This window comes from Nerophis ophidion, linkage group LG15, assembly GCF_033978795.1.
Source record: "Nerophis ophidion isolate RoL-2023_Sa linkage group LG15, RoL_Noph_v1.0, whole genome shotgun sequence".
NCBI lineage: Eukaryota > Metazoa > Chordata > Actinopteri > Syngnathiformes > Syngnathidae > Nerophis > Nerophis ophidion.
In genome coordinates, this window is record NC_084625.1 from 18,270,713 (window position 1) to 18,288,680 (window position 17,968).

General features: G+C 38.7%; 1 protein-coding gene across 3 annotated transcripts in view; it reads right to left on the reverse strand.

The window, feature by feature from the left end:
• The window catches only part of LOC133569364 (RNA-binding Raly-like protein), a 229,166-nt gene that overhangs the window by 26,639 nt on the left and 184,559 nt on the right, over window positions 1-17,968 (reverse strand). For all 3 annotated transcript variants that reach the window (XM_061921636.1, XM_061921637.1, XM_061921638.1), the window contains one exon: window positions 526-601. In XM_061921636.1, coding sequence (XP_061777620.1) covers window positions 526-601 — 76 coding nt within the window. The remainder of the gene's footprint in view (window positions 1-525; window positions 602-17,968) is intronic.

Here is a 17,968-nt window from a genome sequence, read left to right on the forward strand (position 1 = left end):
GACGCGCTGCGGTTTTCCGCCAGAGGCTTGGAAGAGGTTAAGCAGCAAGAAGCTTGTAAAAACGCAGACACACGCACAAACGCACGCACACAACCAACCGTGTGAAGATAGAAGATCAAATAAGTATAGAGGGAGACGTTAAGTCAATGAGAAAGGAGGGAGGAATCAAAAATCAATGCAAAAGCTTCACCAGTGATCAGTTTGAAATGTAGGGAATAATAAATAATGACTAATAATGTATTGCTACTCAAAAGATTCATGATTAAAATGACAAAATTAGCATTTCCATTTATGGCATAATTACATTTTATATTCCGCATGCTCAGCGATAACATGCAAATGAAGCGTTGTCATAAAAACAAGCTACAAATGAATACATTTGAAAGCTAATTCAAAGTGGGAATACATTTGAGCTTTACCTGGGTCTATGTCAGCAGTCTGACTGGAGTAAAACCCCAAATGTATACGAGCCAAGTTAACCAGACAGCACCATTTAAAAAAAACAACAAACAAAGACAGTCTTACCTGTAGACCGCTGAGATGGGCCTTTTGGAGACGCTTTTGGGCCTGTAGGGTTTGGGCTCGCCAGCCATGTTTATGTCTAAAAGCACACACAGAAACACCAACAAAGTCATTAACAAGCCATCTAATATCCAGGGTCCAATTTCCCCTTCTTTTTTAGCTCAGGGGGACATAACAGCAAGCTGCATATCATGCACAGTCTTGACTAAAGAATATTATTCTTATGTGATTGTGAGATCAAAGCATTCCTATTGACAATGCTAGCTCCTGGCCAGAGTTTTCTGTTTTCCTATGTTTTTTTTCCTTGGATCCACATTAGCAAGCTGCATGCTGTCTTGACTGAAAACACTTCTTGAGGTGATGTTAAGTACGCAGCTAGAGACACAAAATAAAACCTCTATTTTTCCTGCAGATAATCTTCAATTTTGGGCACCCACCATTCTTTTTTGTTGAGCGAGACAACAAATAAAGCTAAAGAATCATATTTTTAGGGACTGACTGCGAGATCAAAGTGCTTATCTACAATGCTACAGTAGCTCCTGTATTTGGCCACAGAGTTACTCAAATTGGAGTACCAATCTTTTCCTGTGTCTTTTCCCTTGGTTCAATATCAGCAAGCTGCATATCATACACCGTCTTGTCTGAAGAAGCTTCTTTAGGCGGCGATGAGTATGCAGCGAAAGACACAATGTAGAAACTGTACTTTTCCTGTAGATTTGCTACAATTTTGGGTACCCGTTATTCTTTTTTGTTGGGCGAGACATATAATTAAGCTGCATATCATGCACAGTCTTGACTAAAGAGTCTGTATGTGACTGTGAGATCAAAGTATGCCAATCTACAATGCTAGCTCCTGACCACAGAGCTGCTTAAATTTGAGGTTTAATGTTTTCCTTTGTGTTTTTCCTGTGTCTTTTTGCTTGGTTCAATATTAGCAAGTTGCTTACGCTGTCTTGTCTGAAGAAGCTTCTTTAGTTGGTAAGTACAGTATGCAGCGAGAGACAATGTACAGTAGAAGGAGGGTTGGGCGAGAGGGCCTTTGTTAAATTTCTCGATATTTTTAGGCCATATCGTGATACACTATATATATCTCGATATTTTGCCTTAGCCTTGAATTAACACTTGATGCATGTAATCACACCTGTATGAGGATTATATGCGTCTACATTAAAACATTCTTGTTCATAATGCATTAATATATGCTCATTTTACACTTTCATGCAGAGAGGGAAACCACAATTAAGTCAATTGACCAAAACTGTATTTATTAAACAGTTATTAAAAGCCTACTGAAACCCACTACTACCCACCACGCAGTCTGATAGTTTATATATCAATGATGAAATATTAACATTGCAACACATGCTAATAAGGCTTTTTTAGTTTACTAAATTACAATTTTAAATTTCCCGGGAATTTCGTCTTGAAAACGTCGTGTAATGATGACGTGTACGCAAGACGTCACACGTTTTTAGGAAGTATGAGCGCTGCATACACACACAGCTAAATGTCGCCTGCTTTAACGGCATAATTACACGGTATTTTGGAGATTTGTGTTGCTGAATCTTTTGCAATTTGTTCAATTAATATTGGAGAAGTCACAGTAGAAAGATGGAGTTGGGAAGCTTTAGCCTTTAGCCACACAAACACACGGTGATTCCTTGTTTAAAATTCCCGGAGCTGAAACTTTACTATGGATCAGAGCGTGGTCAAGCAGACATTGATCCTAACTGAATGTCAACCAGCAGGTTTCGGTGAGAAAATTGTGGTTAAAAAGTCAGTTCTTACTGGAGAAAAGCTGAGCTTGTCCATAGCTGCCGTCGACTCCCCTGAGACACTGCGCGTCACGACACCCGTGGAGACACCCTTCCGACTATCAGGTACTATTTAACTCACTAAAACACTAGCAACACAATAGAAAGATAAGGGATTTCCCAGAATTATCCTAGTAAATGTGTTTAAAAACATCGGAATCCGTCCCAATGCAATCAGTTTTTTTTTTTAAAAACTCATTTTTTATTTTTATTTTTTCTATTTCGTCGCTATCAATAACCTCAAACACGAATCTTTCATCTTCGCTCAAATTAATGGGGAAATTGTCGTTTTCTCGGTCCGAATAGCAGTTTTTGTTGGAGGCTCCCATTAAAAACAATGTGAATATGTGAGGAGCCCCCACACTTGCGACGTCATCGTCTGCGACTTCCGGTAGAGGCAGGGCATTTCTTTTAGCACCAACAGTTGCAAACTTTATCGTGGATGTTCTCTACTAAATCCTTTCAGCAAAAATATGGCAATATCGCGAAATGATCAAGTATGACACATAAAATGGACCTGCTATCCCCGTTTAAATAAGAAAATCTCATTTCAGTAGGCCTTTTTAAGCAGTGGCACAAACATTCATGTCATTTCCAAAACAGAAAGTGCAAGATTGTCTGAGAAATTTTAAAACAAGCTATTAGCGCACTTTTGTGCATGATGTCACTAAGATAACATATCAAAACAACACTAAATTAAAGTACACTTTTTGAACAGAACGCCACTACAATATTTTAAAACAAATAGTGTGCACTTTTGAGCATGATTTTGTGGGCGTATGGCACCGAATGGAGATGTTGACATGAGGAGTAAAAACCCTTCATTCTCTAGCAGGTGACTTTTCAAATGATGTTATGATGCTAAAGCGTTGCTACTTTTGGTAGCAACGCTTTAGCACCACACTTGACAAATTACGGTTGTTTGTTAGACATATTCCCACTTGAAGCCAAACCACCGCCAGACGATGGTTGATGATCCCCTGCTGTTTTTCTTGGGAATTAATTCTTCCTTCATTTGTTATCAGATTCGTACCTTCTTTCTAGCGTATTATCGCAAGCATCACAGCTAACGTAACTCTTGCCGCTACCTCTCTGCTCCGCGAGGGCGTATACGTATGTGACTCATGACGTGACAGTATGTGACGTACGTAAGAAGGTGCGCTTTCTGTCTGTGAGAAGGAGAGACAATAAATAGTGGGAATAGCCTGTAGTGTAATGCCCGCAGCTAAAAGCAACTGCCTGAGAACGTATACTCGAATATCACAATATACCGAATTTTTCGGACTATAAGTCGCAGTTTTTTTCATAGTTTGGCCGGTGGTGCAACTTATTCTCAGGAGCGACTTATGTGTGAAATTATTAATACATTACCATAAAATATCAAATAATATTATTTAGCTCATTCACGTAAGAGACTAGACGTATAAGATTTCATGGGATTTAGCAATTAGGAGTGACAGATTGTTTGGTAAACGTATAGCATGTTCTATATGTTATAGTTATTTGGATGACTCTTACCATAATATGTTACGTTAACATACCAGGCACCTTCTCAGTTGGTTATTTATGCGACATATAACGTACACTTATTCAGCCTGTTGTTCACTATTCTTTATTTTAAATTAACTTTCAAATGTCTATTCGTGGTGTTGGGTTTTCCATCCATCCATCCATCCATCATCTTCCGCTTATCCGAGGTCGGGTCGCGGGGGCAACAGCCTAAGCAGGGAAACCCAGACTTCCCTCTCCCCAGCCACTTCGTCTAGCTCTTCCCGGGGGATCCCGAGGCGTTCCCAGGCCAGCCGGGAGACATAGTCTTCCCAACGTGTCCTGGGTCTTCCCCGTGGCCTCCTACCGGTTGGACGTGCCCTAAACACCTCCCTAGGGAGGCGTTCGGGTGGCATCCTGACCAGATGCCCGAACCACCTCATCTGGCTCCTCTCGATGTGAAGGAGCAGCGGCTTTACTTTGAGTCCCTCCCGGATGGCAGAGCTTCTCACCCTATCTCTAAGGGAGAGCCCCGCCACACGGCGGAGGAAACTCATTTCGGCCGCTTGTACCCGTGATCTTATCCTTTCGGTCATGACCCAAAGCTCATGACCATAGGTGAGGATGGGAACGTAGATCGACCGGTAAATTGAGAGCTTTGCCTTCCGGCTCAGCTCCTTCTTCACCACAACGGATCGGTACAACGTCCGCATTACTGAAGACGCCGCACCGATCCGCCTGTCGATCTCACGATCCACTCTTCCCTCACTCGTGAACAAGACTCCTAGGTACTTGAACTCCTCCACTTGGGGCAGGGTCTCCTCCCCAACCCGGAGATGGCACTCCACCCTTTTCCGGGCGAGAACCATGGACTCGGACTTGGAGGTGCTGATTCTCATTCCGGTCGCTTCACACTCGGCTGCGAACCGATCCAGCGAGAGCTGAAGATCCCGGTCAGATGAAGCCATCAGGACCACATCATCTGCAAAAAGCAGAGACCTAATCCTGCGGTTACCAAACTGGAACCCCTCAACGCCTTGACTGCGCCTAGAAATTCTGTCCATAAAAGTTATGAACAGAATCGGTGACAAAGGACATATAACGTACACTTATTCAGCCTGTTGTTGACTATTCTTTATTTTAAATTAACTTTCAAATGTCTATTCGTGATGTTGGGTTTTATCAAATATATTTCCCCCAAAAATGCGACTTATACTCCCGTGCGACTTATATATGTTTTTTTTCCTTCTTTATTATGCATTTTCGGCAGGTGCGACTTATACTCCGCAGCGAAAAATACGGTAATCATTTTTTGTATTGCACAGAGACAAATATATCGAGTATATCGATATATCGCCCAGCCCTAAGTAGAACCTCTATTTTCCCTGCAGATTTGCTCCAATTTTAGGTACGCCTCATTCTTTTTTGTTGTGGGAAACATTTCGTTAAGCTGGATATCATGCACAGTCTTGACTAAAGAATCGTATTCTTATGTGGCTGTGAGAGCAAAGTATGCCTACGATTGAAAACGCTAGCTCCTGGCCACAGAGTTGCTCAGATTTGAGGTATAATTTTTTCCTGTGTTTTTGCCCTTGGTTCAATAGCAGGAATCTGCATATCATACACTGTCTCCACTGAAAAAACTTATTGAGGTCATGATGAGCATGCAGCTCAAGACACAAATTAAAAGCTGTATTTACCTGCAGATCTGCTCTAAATGCTCTTTTGTTGAGCCGGACATATAATCGAGCTACATATCATGCACTATCATGACTAAAGAATATTATTGTTTAGTGACTGACTGTGAGATCAAAGTGCTTATATACAATGATACAGTAGCTTCTGTATTTGGCCACAGAGTTGCTCAAATTTAAGGTCCAATGTTTTCTTGTGTATTTTCCCTTGGTTCAATATCAGCAAGCTGCATATCATACACTGTCTTGTCTGAAAAAGCTTCTTTAGGCGGTGACGAGTATGCAGTTAGAGACACAATGTTGAACCTGTATGTTCCTGCAGATTTGCTCCAATTCTGGGTACCAGTCATTCTTTTTTGTAGTGCGAGGCATATAAACAAGCTGCATATCATGCACCGTTTTGACTAAAGAGTGATATTCTTATGTGACAGTGTGATCAAAGTATACCTATCTTACAATGCTAACTCCTGGCCACAGAGTTGCTCAAATTTAAGGTACTGTGTCTATTTCCTTGGTTCAATATTAGCAAGCTGCATATCATACACTGTCTTGTTTTAATAAGCTTCTTTAGGTGATGATGAGTATGCTGCTAGAGAAACAATGTACAGTAACACCTCTATTTTTTCTGCAGAATTACTCAAATTTTTGGTACCCACCATTATTTTTTGTTGTGAGAGGCATAATTAAGCTGCATTTCATGTACAGACTGAGATCAAAGTATGCCTACAGTATCTTCAATGCTAGCTCTGTATTTGGCCATAGTGTTGCTCAAATTTTAGGTGCAAACTTTTCCTGTTTCTTTTTATTTGGTTTCTTTTTAGCAAGCTGCATATCATACCCTGTCTTGACTAAAGAAGCTTTCTTAGGTGTTGACAAGTATGCAGATAGGGGAACAAACAATGTAGAACATGCACAAATTTTGGCTTTAGTTTTTGTTCAGCGGGCCATATAATTAAGCTGCATATCAATCGCAGTCTTGACTAAAGAAGCTCCTTTTGTGACAGCAACATCAACACATGCCGGTCCGTTATGCCAGCTGGAAAAACAACATAGCTCCTCTATTTGTTCACAGATTTATGCTAATTTGGGGTTCAATTTCCCTTTCTTTCTTTTTAGTTCAGTGATACATAACAGCAAGCAGCATATTTACTAAAGCCTATCTAGGCTTATTGTCATATTTCAGGGTTTCCCGCAGCGTTTTGTTGTTAAGGCGGCCGCCTTAACAACAAAGAGTCACCGCCTAAACTAAGGTCTTAACAAGATCTCCAGCCACACGTGCGCATTTAAAAAACTATCTCTGCTCACAAGCAAACGCATACAATGGGGGTCATACGCATGCCAAAATACTGGGGGCACTGTAGCCTAGGACTTAAGACAATTTTAGCCAAACAGAAACATCCAAAACGTCATTTCCGGAGGCAACATACAGCAAAAATGGCTGGTCACGGCACGAAAGAATTATATATGTGGACTGACAGAGAAGTAGAGCTACTTTTAAGCATCGTTTTGGAGTTTAAAGTTAACAACAATCAACAAAGTGTTGACTAGGAAACTTGCCAGTCCAAGTATGGTGACATCCTTACCCTATTTTGGAACGGTTCGGACTTGGAGGAACATCTGAAGAATTTCCTCATCGGAAAGAGGACATCACAAAAACTAATGTCGGCACTAAACTGAAAGCAATTCGTGGAAAGTACAGACAATTAGTCGACGCAGGTGGAATAAGTGGTTACGTTGCAGTTGTTTTGATGTACTTTGAACTATGCGAGCAGATCTGGGGCAGTTCTCCATCAACTATATCCATTCAATTTGGAAAAGAAACATCAGATATTGACACAAGCTCTCACAGGAGTTTGGATTCTCCATTCACCCTTGAGAGACTGGTCACAGACAAAGAAATGCCGAATGATGTACCAGAGCAGCAAGATTCCAATGGGAGCAATAAACAAAATCTTCTGTGGTGAAAGAGAGAAGCGCTCTACTTCAGGTATGTGGGCGCTAACTTCATTGCTAAGAAGTAATATTGTTATACAGCAGGGGTCACCAACCTTTTTGAAAGCAAGAGCTACTTCTTGGGTACTGAGTAATGCGAAGTGCTACCAGTTTGATACACACTTAAATGAATTGCCAGAAATAGCCAATTTGCTCAATTTACCTTTAATAAATATATATATATATATATATATATATATATATATATATATATATATATATATATATATATATATAAAAAATGGGTATTTGTCCGTCATTCCGTCGTACATTTTTTTTCCTTTTACGGAGGGTTTTTATGTATAGAATAAATGATGAAAAAACACTTAATTGAACGGTTTAAAAGAGGAGAAAACACGAAAAAAAATCCATCCATCCATTTACTACCGCTTATTCCCTTTTAAAAATGAAAATTAAAATTTGAAACATAGTTTATCTTCAATTTCGACTCTTTAAAATTCAAAATTCAACCGAAAAAAATAAAGAGGAAAAACTAGCTAATTCGAATATTTTTGAAAAAAATAAAATAATTTATTGAACATCATTAGTAATTTTTCCTGATTAAGATTAATTTTAGAATTTTGATGACATGTTTTAAATAGGTTAAAATCCAATCTGTACTTTGTTATAATATATAACAAATTGGACCAAACTATATTCCTAACAAGGACAAATCATTATTTCTTCTAGATTTTCCAGAACAAAATGCTAAAAGAAATTCAAACGACTTTGAAATAAGATTTAAATTTGATTCTACAGATTTTCTAGATTTGCCAGAATAATTTTTTTGAATTTTAATCATAATAAGTTTGAAGAAGCTAAAATGAAGGATTGAATTAAAATGTACTTATTATTGTTTACAAAAAAAAAAAAAAAATACTTGAACATTGATTTAAATTGTCAGGAAAAAAGAGGAAGGAATTTAAAAGGTAAAAGGGTATATGTGTTTGAAAATCCTAAAAACATTTTTAAAGTTGTATTTTTCTCTAAAATTGTCTTTCTGAAAGTTATAAGAAGCAAAGTAAAAAAACAAATTAACTTATTTAAACAAGTGAAGACCAAGTCTTTAAAATATTTTCTTGGATTTTCAAATTCTGTTTGAGTTTTGTCTCACTTAGAATTAAAAATGTCGAGCAAAGCGAGACCAGCTTGCTAGTAACTAAATAAAATTAAAAAAATAGAGGCAGCTCACTGTTAAGTGCTGCTATATGAGCTATTTTTTAGAACAGGCCAGCAGGCGACTCATCTGGTCCATATTTTGCCCATTTGTTTTAATATTATTATTGTTCGACAAAAATACTTCCTTTGGAATCAGAAGTAAAGATGGCAAGCATGTATTAAAGTTCACCTGTTTTAGATATATTTATATAGGGTTGTATCAAAAATGTTTTGAGGAGTTTCTTGTAATAAATAATATTGAGTTAAGTAACACTGCAGTTGCATTAAATATTTTTTTTTGGTGTCAAAATTAAAATACCTCGAAGTGCTTGATTGACACACATTGTTTCCTGACGATATTGAGGGCTGTTTGACATGTTGTAAACATGTCCCTATCTTACACCTGTGCTAAAGTGGGTTTACACCAAATAACGTATTCATGATTATTGAATGTAATTTTGTAAAAATCCTTATAAATTTTTTTTTTTTTTTTTCACTAGCCAAAACTCAACAGACACAAGCACGACAGACTAAAACAAAAACTTCCAATCGAGACAAAGTTGCTGAATGCAGTAGAAGAAGATGTCCAGATAAAGAAGAGACTTCTGGACATGATGGAGACATCAGAGAAGCGATCGTCTGACAATTTGGACAAACTAACATCAATCTACCGAGTCGAAATATTGACTTACGAAGTCATAATAATGACATACTTAGTATCTCAGGTAACTAGGACTGTTTTGTTTATACTTTACGGAAAACATATCGAGATATATATAGTATATCGCTATCCTGCAAATGGAGCGGAAAACACAACCAAAAATTGTAGGCTTCTTTATTTCTCTAATATTTTTATTTGTTATAAGATATTGTTATTTGGGTATTTTTTAGTAAACAATGTGTTCAATGTAGGGGTGTAATGGTACGTGTATTTGTATCGAACCGTTTCGGTACTGGGGTTTCGGTTTGTACCGGGGGCGTACCGAACAAGTTCGGAAGCAGAAGTCTTCACAAGCTGCTCTGCTTTCTGCCTCTGTCTCTGCCTCATTGTCCCGCCCACACAACCATCTGATTGGTTAGATACAAAGCCAATCAGCAGTGCGTATTCAGAGCGATGTAACAGTCAATCAGCAGTGCGTATTCAGACTTCAGAGCGATGTAGTCAATGCTTTAGCATCGAGTAGATATTCGTCTAGCAGGGGAGGAGCGGACTCTACCCAAATTATACTAAACACTTCCCAGTCACAACTATTACAAACATCACTATGAGCCCGTTGACCTTCTAGAAACTTAAACTGCAGCTCAGCTCGCTCACAGTATAGGCTTGAGATGAAGGCTAATTAGCTTTTAGCGTAACGTTAGCTCATTTTTCTGTGTGTGTGAGTGTGTGTGTGTGCGTGCGTGCGTGCATGTGCATGTTTTAGGGGAAGCAAAGCCCTGTCTGTCTGTTATTTCATTGAACTCCATTGTGTTTAGGGATGAATAGTCTCTCCTATTGCAATTGTACTATTTTTCAGCTATAGTTACATGAATCATTAGTAATGAAGCAGCCTAGTTTTGCATAGCAGGGTCCCTGCTATCACATGTTGATAAAAATACAACATTTACATAATAAAAGTCAACTACAGGCTTCCCAAATGCTGTAATAAATTAAGCATGATGAGTTGACATTAAACTGTTTCAATGGAAACTGTTTAATGTAAAACTTTTTATATGTAGAAGAAAGGTTTTTTCATTTTATTTAATCAAATCAACAACTTGAGGCAGTTTAATGTGGATTAACGTGGGCAGAATTATTATAGTGTTCTCAATGTTAAAAGGATAAAGCCATTGTTCACAAATTTGGTAAATAAATAACCCAAAAATTTATATTTTGTTGATTTCTTCCGGCTTCCTCCCACTTCCAAAGACATGCACCTGGGGATAGGTTGATTGGCAACACTAAATTGGCCCTAGTGTGTGAATGTTGTCTGTCTATCTGTGTTGGCCCTGCGATGAGGTGGCGACTTGTCCAGGGTGTACCCCGCCTTCCGCCCGGTTGTAGCTGAGATAGGCGCCAGTGCCCCCCGCGACCCCAAAAGGGAATAAGCGGTAGAAAATGGATGGATTTCTTACTGTACCGAAAATGAACCGAACCGTGACCTCTAAACCGAGGTACGTACCAAACCGAAATTTTTGTATACCCTTACACCCCTAGTTCGATGTAATCAGAGTCTTTAGTCTATTGTCCCCCCAAGCTGTGGTGGCAGCGATGAAGTGGAGACGTGATGGCGACAGGCCGAGTTACACTGTTCCTTACACCCACCCAGCCCCTTCCCCGTCCTGCCACCTAACACATTTTCTGGGGGAAACACTGTATTTAGAAAAAAAATAGCTTAACTTATCCGTCCAGTGCCCTGTTCTTTTGGTTCGGTGATAACAGCAAGGTGCATATCATGCATTTTCTTGACTAATGAGCCGCAGTACAGTATGTGTAATGATGTGGTAGGATTAGTGTATCAAAAACCTGCACACAAGAAATCCATACCACAGGATCCTTAATGAGGAGTATGAATAATTCCATTATCAAAATAAATCCGTGTGAGAAGAAAGTGACTTTAAACAGCAGCTATAGTCAATAACGCCTTGTGATGCAGCGATGGGATGCCACTGGGCTCAAATCAGAGAGCAGACATCTGAAGCTCTCTGAAGTATTCTGGCTGTAAAACTAACTTTAGGGGAAAGACAAAATAAGTTTTGTGACCACACTAGTTGATTGAAGCGGGATTGTTTTTCTTAGGAAAAGGTTGTTATGAGGTCCCCGCCTGCTTGCGGAGACAGAGCAGCTCCTGGTAGGCGAAATGAACTCAAAATGAAAGAGGCAGATGCAGCACTAGGAAAATGTATCTTTGTTGCAGACGGGAAGGCAAAACTAACATGCAGGTTTCAGTGGCATCGACATTTAATGACCTTGCATGCAAATAGCACGTTTGCAAATCTATACGAACGGGTATCACATTTTTTCATTCAGGTTCTACTAGGCCGGGGGTCAGCAACCCGCGGCTCTTGAGTTTCATGCAGCTCTTTAGTGCCATCATAGTGGCTCCCTGGAGAATTAAAAATAAAAAAAGGATTGAAAATGAAAAAGGTGGGGAAAAATATTTTTTTCTGTTTTAAGTACTGTATTTTTCGGACTATAGGTTGCAGTTTTTTTTTCATAATTTGGCCGGTGTGCGACTAATACTCAGGAGCGACTTATGTGTGAAATTATTAACACATTACCGTAAAATATCAAATAATATTATTTAGCTCATTCACGTAAGAGACTAGACGTATAAGATTTCATGGGATTTATCGATTAGGAGTGACAGATTGTTTGGTAAACGTATAGCATGTTCTATATGTTATAGTTATTTGAATGACTCTTACCATAAAATGTTACGTTAACATACCAGGCACCTTCTCAGTTGGTTATTTATGCGTCAAAAAACATACACTTATTCCGCCTGTTGTTCAGTATTCTTAATTTATTTTAAATTGCCTTTCAAATGTCTATTCTTGGTGTTGGGTTTTATCAAATAAATTTCCCCCAAAAATGTTTTTTTTCTTCTTTATTATGCATTTTCGGCAGGTGCGGCTTATACTCTGGAGCGACTTATACTCGGAAAAATACGGTATGTTCCACCCGAATGCAGCTGAGATAGGCTCCAGCGACCCCCCGGGACCCGAATGGGACAAGCGGTAGTAAAGGGATGGATGTTTTTTGTTTGAGGACATACATGACACAAACCTTCCAAATTGTTGGAAAGCCCACTGTTTAATATGTTGTGTGTATGCGTCACTGATGAGAGTATTTGGTGAACATCGTTCTGTCCAACTAATTTTAGCGGTTCTTAAACTCACCATTGTGTGGACTGTGACGCAACAGTTTGTTTAAATGGTAAATGGGTTGTACTTGTATAGCGATTTTCTACCTTCAACGTACTCAAAGCGCTTTGACACTACTTCCACATTCACCCATTCACACACACATTCACTCACTGATGGAGGGAGCTGCCATGCAAGGCGCTAACTAGCACCTATAAGGAGCAGTTTACATGTAAAATCTTCCACTCCTTCGTTGTCTCATTTTTTCCACCAAATGTTTAATGCTGTGCATGAATGCACAAAGGTGCACTTTGTTGATGTTGATTGACTTGTTGGAGTGCTAATCAGGCATATTTGGTCAGTGCATGACTGCAAGCTAATCAATGCTACCATGCTATTTAGGCTATCTGTATGTACATATTGCATTATTATGCCTCATTTACTTCAGCTCATTTAATATACTTTACTTGTATCCTCTTTGTATATAATTTAGTTTAGCATGTGTCATGCCACGTTATCTGTATGTAATATTGGCTGCATTTCTGATAGTTGTTTGTGTGCCATGTTGTTTCAGACCACAGCAAACATTACCTAGCTTGCCAAAGATTGTAATAAATCTATTAAAAGAAGACAGCCTGTTATTTTCTTTAACTTGGACACAGACATCTATACCTTTGGCCAATAAAAGCCAGTAATTTCCAGGGGTTATCTTACCTTCTGAGTAGCCTCCGATTTACTAATGGTTTCTAATGTTGTAAGAATGTGTAGAATACATATTAAATTTCAACATTCATTTCAACGAAGATTTGTGTCAGCCTGCATCACAGTCATTTTGATAGTAGGCTATTATAGCTAATAAAGACACTTACATAATGTGTTGCCTTTATTATAAGACTTATATACGGCTTTTAATTTTTTGCGGCTCCACACAGATTTGTTTTCTGTATTTTTCATGGCTCTTTCAACATTATGGGTTGCCGACCCCTGTACTAGGCCTTTGTGGCGTTTCAACACAAGCAGCAGAGGAGGAAACTCATTCTCCCGATGCGACAGAGTCATTGCAGCGGAACAGCACCGAGGCAGGAACGAGCTGCCGGCGAGCTGTGTCATCGCCATCTCTCAGGAGGGACGGGAATAAATCCTACACTCAGTATGTTTACATGCACTAAAAATATATATATATATATTGCATGAACTAGCTGGAAACCATCTTTTCATCCATCCATTTTCTACCGCTTATTCCCTTCGGGGTCACTGGAGCCTATCTCAGCTACAATCGGGCGGAAGGCGGGATACACCCTGGACAAGTCACCACCTTAGCGCAGGGCCAAAACAGATAGACGGACAACATTAACATTCACATTCACATAAATATCTTAACCAGATTGTGTTGGACTTTTCAAAGACTGGATTAAAATACAATGATGATGCAATTAGGAAATCAGTTCCCTCTTGCATTACAGTAGTACCTCAACTTGTGTTTGAGTGTTTTTAGATAAGAGCTATTTATCGGCTAATGGTTATGCATTAAGTTGCAAGCAAACATTTTAGCGAAAAGCATCCAAGTCATTAGTATCTACGGTAGACGCACTGCATTTGCCAGCGGTCGGATTAGAGATAGAGCCTGTAAACAGAAACTTGTGTGAAAAAAGAAAATGTATTCAGGACATTAATTAGAGCATGTAAACGTACTGCTAAGCCTCCCGATAAAACTACATCGTTTTATGCTGAGCGAGTGTTACACGCGGTTAATACATCTTCCGGTTACTCAATGACCCGATTCTCCCCTGAGCCATGCCGTCCCACGGACAACATAATGGTGATGGATGGAGCAATCAACGGCGTCAAAGAGGGGGGTGGAGGGCTAGGAGGGGATGTTGTACAGGGACCCAAAGCATAGGCGGGGCTCTGGGCTTTTGTAAAGTTCGAAGTTTTTTTTTCTGCCCTTTAAATATAAAATTGATTTAAAAAAAAAAAATGTCATAAATGTGAATATAAAAAAAAAAACATGTATCCTTGAAAGTTCAGTATTAAGACTTAGACTTACACAAACTTTAATGATCCACAAAGGAAATTGTTCAACAAAGTAGCCCAGTTACAATGTTGGAGAGTGTAAGGATGGAAATGACAAGGCAGGTATAAATAGACTAGATATAGCAATATAAAATATAACATATCTGCAAATATATACAATATATACTTAATATGTGTAGAGTATATTATATATACAGATATAATACGTCTATAACATACATACAATATGTACCAATTACCACGTACAATATTACAGTATATGTGGCAGCCCCAGCATAAAATAGAGAGTAAATCCAGCAGAAAATAGAATATAGACCAGTGGTTATTAACCTTGTTGGAGGTACCGAACCTCAGTTTTATATGCACATTCACCGAACCCTTCTTAGTGGAAAAAAAAAAAATATATATATATATATATATATTTTTTTTAAAATTCAAGACAAAGTTATGTGTTTTTGGTAACACTTTAGTATGGAGAACATATTCTAAGTAACAAAGACTTAATTCGGAGTTATTTGGTTAGGGTTAGAGGATTTAGGGTTATATGCCGAATAAGGCATTAATAAGTACTTAATGATGACTATTTAAGAGCCAATATGTTACTAATTTGCATGTTAATAAGCGACTAATTACTGGTTAATATGTTCCCCATACTAAAGTGTTACCATGTTTTTTTTACTAGTGCACAAAATGAACCATGTGAACATCACCTTGTTCAAAGAACAAAACCAACACTGCATAAACTTGTGGGTTCTTCCGAGGATGTTGTAGTCGTAATGATTTGTGCAGTCCTTTGAGACATTTGTGATTTGGGGCTATATAAATAAACATTGATTGATAAACTCAACAAATTATACACCTGCAAATCAGTGTTACTTCTGCTGTTGCCGTATCCGTAACACGCCGATAGGGAGAAGTTTTTATTGACACAATGAGTCGGGTGTGTTTTGACCTCCGCCAAACCCCTGAGGCCGACTCACTGAACCCCTAGGGTTCGATCGAACCCAGGTTAAGAACCACTGATATAGACATTAAAAACAAAGAAGTAGCTGACATAGAGGGTGTCAGGTAATGGACTGATATTATCTATTGCTGTATGGGGAATGATTATACAGCTGGATGGAGTGCGGAATGAAGGAGTTCTTGAATCGCACAGTTTTTAAGCTTGCTTAAATCCAATTTAAAATGTCTAAAAATACCTGCGCCCCATATTCGAAATACCAAATCACTTTTAACACAGACGTCCTAACATCATCAAAGCTCACCATCAAACATTCACACACAGCACCGGCACTTTTGACCAAAAATGAGGTGATAGAAGAAAGAAAAAAATATCAGAAATGTACTTGTGGCCTCACATAGGCCATTTCTCATAACTGCGGTGAGTTCAAAGACACTCGATTAGAAGTTAAAAAGAGAGGTGTCACTAGTTTCTAAAGACAGAGGGAGACTTGACTCCCAGGAGATGCAGTAATAATAATATCAACATTTTACTTTTGATGTATTATTATTATGATTCGTATTATCCACTGACGCAAATCAGTTTTTTTAATCAGCTAATCTCTTCTTTACACTCTGAACTAAAGAGAAACTTGACATATTCATAATCATATTTTAAAGGAGAACTACACTTTTTTATATTAGTTTGCCTATCGTTCACAATCATTATGAGAGACAAGGGTTAAACATGATAAAAAAAATTCTTGAAAGATGCGGCTAACAGTAGTCATTGTTGTAGCCTTCAATATTTTTAATTTTTACCCTAAGTATTGCCGGAACTGATATCCTCAGCACATTTATTTCAGTTTACGCGGCAGCGCATTTCAGCCTTCCAGCAACAAATGTGAGTTGTACTTCTGGAAACAAACGTGTGTGTTTTCTAATCAGGGTTGACTTGGTAACAGACAACAAAGATCACTATTTTTGGTCCAATGAGGATTCACAACCATATCTTTTTGAAGCTGAATATACAGAGGATGAACTACTGCTTATAGAGGCGGGCACGAAGGAAGGGTGCGCTGTTGTATCAGGTCGGCGTGACTTTGACGCTATAAATGTGGAACTTTGAACCAAGCTATTTCAACCTAAGTGGATTGGTTACCCCAAATGATCCGGAAAAAATGTCCCGGGCCAGCTGAAGCAAACGCACAGCTGTCCATGGAGTGAGTCACCTTAATATCGATCATGATACACGTTATGCGTGTTATTACAACTACAGTACATTCGCTGTCAAGCTAGCTGTGTACAAACAAAAACATGACATGTGGGCTCATACTTTACAGATACTCTAATATATTTGTTCATGTTTTTTGTCCTATCGCATTGTGTTGTGCATTACAAACTCGAACGCCATTTGGGTGATGATGTAGAAGCAAGCTTATCTCTCGCCGTAGCTAGCTTTTACGGCTAATACCATAGCATGGTGATGTATTACTCCGCTGGAAAAATAGTTCCTTAGTGTTCGCTCTTACAATAACAATGTCGCTACAGATTGGGTATAATACAGGTTACGGAACATATATGAAGTATTGTTGGCTGTTTTTGAATGCTAAAAATTATACAGAGCCGATTTTTACATGCTCTACTGCAAAACAACCTAAATCTTTTGTCGTCTCTCAAAAGGATTGTAAATAAGAGGCAAAATTCTAGAAAAAAAGTGCACTTCCCTTTAGGTGAATAATGACAGGTTGTATGCTGATTTAAATTCATATTCTGGCCACTATATATTGACTCTGTAGGGTTTTTTTCCAGAAAAAAATAAACAAAAAAACACATTACCGAGGGGTTTAATTAGATATGTTTGAGATATGTTATTATTACCCTCTTTAAAAAGTCAAAAACCTAATTAACTATTTTAAACAGCTGGTTTTATCCAAATACATGAAATAATTAGTTTTTTTTGCATGTAAACATACCAAGTGTGTGTGTGTGTATGGGGCGTCATTGTTGGGTTTTATGGTGGGATAGGGGGCCCTTTAGGAGTCTTGTGTATAGGGGACCACAATTTGGTGCTATGCTTTTGGTAGCAGTTATAAGATTATCCTTTCTTGTAGAGCTGGGCGATATATGGATATACTTGATATATCGCGGGTTTGTCTCTGTGCGATATAGAAAATGACTATATCGTTATATTCGAGTATACATTCTCATGCAGTTGCTTTTAGCTGCTGGCATTACACTACAGGCTCTTCCCACTATTTATTGTCTCTCCTTCTCACAGACAGCAAGCGCACCTTCTTACATACGTCACATACGTATACGCCCTCATGGAGCTCAGAGGTAGCAGCATGGTCAACGTTAGCTGTGGTGCAAATGGTAATACGAGAGAAAGAAGGTGCGAATCTGGTAACAAATGAAGGAATAAGTAAATCCCAAGAAAAACAGCACGGGGTCCATCGTCTGCAGGTTGTTTGGCTTCAA